This window comes from Gavialis gangeticus, unplaced genomic scaffold (assembly GCF_001723915.1).
Source record: "Gavialis gangeticus isolate Ggan-Ray unplaced genomic scaffold, GavGan_comp1, whole genome shotgun sequence".
NCBI classification, from domain to species: domain Eukaryota; kingdom Metazoa; phylum Chordata; order Crocodylia; family Gavialidae; genus Gavialis; species Gavialis gangeticus.
This window is the reverse complement of record NW_017729029.1, coordinates 45,269,407-45,274,286: the sequence shown is the minus strand read 5'-3', so window position 1 is coordinate 45,274,286 and position 4,880 is coordinate 45,269,407. Positions and strand designations below refer to the sequence as shown.

The 4,880-nt window shown below is 41.2% G+C and overlaps 1 protein-coding gene across 1 annotated transcript in view; it reads left to right on the top strand.

The window, feature by feature from the left end:
• The window catches only part of MAGT1 (magnesium transporter 1), a 35,243-nt gene that overhangs the window by 6,766 nt on the left and 23,597 nt on the right, over nt 1-4,880 (top strand). Inside the window, exons 2-3 of the mRNA XM_019521508.1 lie at nt 787-956; nt 1,887-2,004. Of these exons, the coding sequence (XP_019377053.1) occupies nt 787-956; nt 1,887-2,004 (288 nt within the window). The remainder of the gene's footprint in view (nt 1-786; nt 957-1,886; nt 2,005-4,880) is intronic.

Here is a 4,880-nt window from a genome sequence, read left to right as displayed (position 1 = left end):
AAAGACATTTCCTGCCCAAAAGGTCTTGCTGTCCAAGGGGTGGGGACAGAGGAGCTATGATTCATTGGAGACCCAGTGGAAGGTATTCAAACAATGGTTCTGTGACCTAAACACGAGGCAGAAAAGGCATAAGTATCTGGGATGGAAATAGAAAGGGAGCTGAAACTCACAATAGAGATTGTATTGGTAGGGCAGGGTTGGGACATTCTGCACAGTATTTTTAGTTGCGTGTCCATTTTCAGCCGCTTGTGTTAATAATGAAAACACAGTTTAAAAAGAAAGGTTAAACTAACCTTGCAGTCATATATTCATAAACCTTTTGTGGAAGAGTGAGGGAGGTGTGTTCTCGGACAAGAAGGGAGTGTTGACTTTACCTTAGTGGCAGCAACTAAAACAGATCAGTGAATATATAATTTAGGTCACTTGAAAATGGGAATTTTTTATTTTAATTTACCTGGTGATAAATTAGAAATTATTAATTATGTAAATTATGTGATCTTAAAATTTTATGACTAGCAGAAAGTACCAGGACTTTGCAAACTTGTTTAAATATCCAACTATTTGTGGATCATTACCTATGGATAAGGATCTGTGTATTCCTTGAGTAATATCAACATTGACCGTATAACATATAGCTTTATTTTCTGTATTCATCTTTCTGACATGTTACCATGAGATTTAACACTTCAGAGTATGTAAAGACTTGGTTCAACTTAACATGTCATCCTTTTCTTTTTTTTCTTTCTTTGTTTTTAAAGCATCTCTCTGGCTTTATTTTTTTTTTAGATGGTGTTATCAGAAAAAGTTAACCAGCTGATGGAGTGGGCCAGCAAAAGACCTGTTATTCGAATGAATGGAGAGAAATTTCGCCGCCTAGTAAAGGCACCACCAAGAAACTACTCAGTGATTGTGATGTTTACTGCCCTTCAGCCCCACCGTCAGTGTGTTGTATGCAAGTATGGATTTAGTTCAAGTCTAAATAGCTTAAGTATGTCCTCTTCTGTATGTATGCTCATCTGCTTATGTTCTTTAGGAGATAAACCTGTACCTTTTCCTAATTACATTGTATCTGTTGCCTGCAGATGGGAGAAACACACTAATATACCTGTACTTAAAACTATAGTAGCTAAGTATCTCATACATCTGTGTGGACAAATAATATAAAATGATATGTATAGTTTTAATGTCTGCTGAAGTAATGGTAGTTGTGCAATGTGAAAAAGGAAAGTGTTGCATGCAAATTTAATTACAATTTTAGACAAACATAGAGGTTGAAATATATTTTTTGGGGCATGAGAGCTAAAAAAAAAATCTTCACTGGTTTGCTTTTGTATCTTGCCAGTTGACATTTCATATAGCTCTAGTGCAGTTAATTTATTTGCAGCGATACTATTCCAGATCCTTGAGTTGACTACAGCCCCTCTGCCTTGCTCCAGAGGTATAAAGGGCCGTAAAGGTGGCTTCAGTGACAAATTGGTTAAATTCCTTTGTTCTTGTGTAGAGTTATACTGGGGGAAGAGAGCACACCTGGTTGCATTCTGATAATCTGTGCACTTCATGACAGTCCTTTGGATTTAGGCAGCTCGGCACAATTTGAAGCAACCTTGAGCTTATTCTTTGCGTGCATATAGTCCCAGCCCCATACTGCGAGACCAACCCCTGCCTAAATGTCTTAAATAAAATTGTGGTATCCAGTGCTTCCGTCAAATAAAAACATTATGAATGTGCACTTAAATATTACACAGAATTTATTAGTTCAAAGCCTTTTTCAGTTAAGTGGGTGTGGTAGATGGTATACTTAGAATGAGACATTGTATCTGGAAGGATGTTTGAGTTGCTTCTGATGTTTTGGGCAAACACTCATCTGTTTTTATGTGTTTATACAGGCAAGCTGATGAAGAATACCAGATTCTGGCAAATTCCTGGCGATATTCCAGTGCATTCACCAATAAGATTTTTTTTGCTATGGTGGACTTTGATGAAGGCTCAGATGTATTTCAGATGGTAATCTCTGTCTCATTTTTTTAAGTGAGGTTTTATTAGGGTATTGGAAAATGGGGGAGTAGTGATTAGGAAATATATACAAAATATTAAGGTACAGTATTCTATATTAAAGCATAAGGGCAGACCTGTCTAAAGCAGTGGTGCTCAACTTCTTGGTCCTGTGGGTCAGATAAGTGTCTCAGGGCCCATCTATGCGCCAGAATTGGACCCTGATGGTTTGGCAGTACCCCGTCCTGCTTCCCGTGCATCGAGATTAGATCCTGAGGGGGCCAGGATTGCCTCCTCCTGCCCCCTATATGCCAGGATTGGACCCTGAGGGCCTGGCACCATCCCTTTCCACTACCTGTGTGCTGGGATTGGGTCTGGTGGGGGAGGAGGATAGCACTGCCCTCTCCTGCCCCTTCCCTCTTGTGCCAGGATTGGGCCCTAGGGCCCAGTGCATCCCTGCCCAGCCCTATGCATTGGGATTGGGTGTAGGTTCCAGTGCACAGGGCTCGAGGCTCCCCACATATCCAGAGATTTGGCATCAGGGAAGTAGTGCCACCACTCCCCCTGCCATGGAATTTCCAGACCTGTAGGGAGCCCTGCAGGCCTGATGAGGTAGCTCCGTAGGCCACCTCTGAGTTCTTTCTCTAAAGTGACTGCAGAATTTTACTGTCCTTTAATCCAAGAGAAATATGCAAGTTATCGCCAATACTATATATACTGAATATGCATGAGGGATGAATTGAGTGACCTAATTGTGTCTTGGTAGGGATACAGGACTTAATGGTTGGGTGAATTATCCAATGCATAAGAGGTGATGGAGAAGAAATATAAAGTGCACAGAAATATCCTTAGGTTAATAGAGAATTTTAGGTTAGACCTTTGTTGTTACTTGACTTTACCATTTGTTACATTCCTGCTCAATTGTTTGTTTCCTTTTTCATATCCCACCAAAGTAACACAATAAAAAAAAAATTTAAATGGCTGAAATATGAATAGATTCATAGATGTTAGGGTCGGAAGGAACCTCAGTAGGTCATCAAGTGCGACCCCCCCCTGCCCTGGGCAGGAAAGAGCACTGGGGTCAGACAACCCCAGCTAGGTGCTTGTCCAGCCTCCTCTTGAAGACCCGCAAGGTAGGGAGAGCACCACCTCCCTTGGAAGCCCATTCCAGATTCTGCCAACCCTTACTGTGAAGAAGGTCTTTCTGATGTCCAACATAAATCTGCTGTCTGTCAATTTGTGGCCATTGTTCATAGTTCCAGGGGCTGCATTAGTAAACAGAGCATCTCCTATTCCCTACTGCCCTCCCCTGATGAATTTATAGGCAGCCACAAGATCACCTCTCAGCCTTCTCTTGCAGAGGCTGAAGAGATTTAGGTCCCTCAATCTTTCCTTGTAGGGCCTTGCCTACAGGCCCTCAACCATACAACTGGCCTCCTCTGAACTCTGTCAAGATTCTCTGTATCCCTCTTGAAGTGTGGCACCCAGAACTGGACGCACTACTCCAGCTGTGGCCTGACTAGTGCCGCGCAGAGGGGAAGCATCACCTCCCTGAACCTGTTTGTCATGCATCTAAATAATGCATGATAAAGTGCAATTAGCCTTGTTGATTGCTTTGTCACATTGACAACTCATGTTCATCTTGGAGTCAACTATGACTCCAAGATCCCTTTCCGCTGCTGTGCTGCTGAGAAAGTCCTCCCCCAGCCTGTAAGTGTGTTGGTAGTTCTTTTTGTCCAGGTGCAGCACTTTTCACGTGTCTTTATTGAACTGCATCCTATTCTGTTCTGCCCATTTTTCCAACCTGTCCAGCTCCGCCTAGATCCGTTCCTTATCCTTTAGTGTGTTAACTTTGCCCCATAATTTCATTATCATCTGCAGACTTGGACAGGGTGCTCTCTATGCCCTCGTCCAAGTCACTGATGAAGACATTGAATAGCACCGGTCCAAGGACCGAGTCTTGCGGGACTCCACTGTCCACATGTTTTCAGGTCAATACCGACCCGTCCACCACCACTCTCTGGGTATGACCCCTAAGCCAATTTGTCACCCACCTGACCATGTAATTATCTACATCACAGCCTGTCCATTTCTTTATGAGAATGGTATGCAATATCGTATCAAAGGCCTTAAAGTCTAGGTAGGTGACCTCTACCTCGACTCCTGCTTCTAAGCATTTTGTGACCTGGTCTTAAAAAGAAACAAAGTTAGTCAGGCAGAATCTACCTGCAATGAACCCGTGCTGATTTCCTTTCAGCATTATTTCCCCTGCTGAGCTCCCAGAAATGTCATCCTTAATGAATATTATTCACTTGCATGTTATTTATCTCATAACCACTTAACATAGTTACAAATGATAAGTGATGAAAAATCTTTTAGATTTTTTTTTTTAATTAAATGCTTAACAATGACTTGTACAATGATGGCACCAGTTTGTGTTAAAATCAGTCAGCAAAAGACTTGTATCAAAACAGTGATAGCTGGAGCACATTGAGGGACATCTTTAAATTTTTTTCAAAAGATATTTTAAAGTAACTCAGGGTGCAGCTATGTAAAAGGAGCAGGATTAGAAATTTGATATATTTGTTTATTGTCTAAAAAGAGTGTCCTGAAAATCAGATGTAATAAGTTCCTGTGAGTTTCAGTAAATTTAACTTTTTAATATATTTGTTTATTATAACTTAAAAAAGCAGTGCCTAGTCAGATGATCTAAAGTCCCTTTTTAATACACAGAGTTGTCAGAAGAAACTAAAAATCATACCCCTCCCTCCCTCCCTTCTTCTAAATGACTGTGTGGCTTTTGCACAAGGTTTAATTCATAATAGAATTTGGCTCAGAATAGGTACTGTGTGTGCACTTGATTTGGAAGACATGTATGTTGGTAAGAA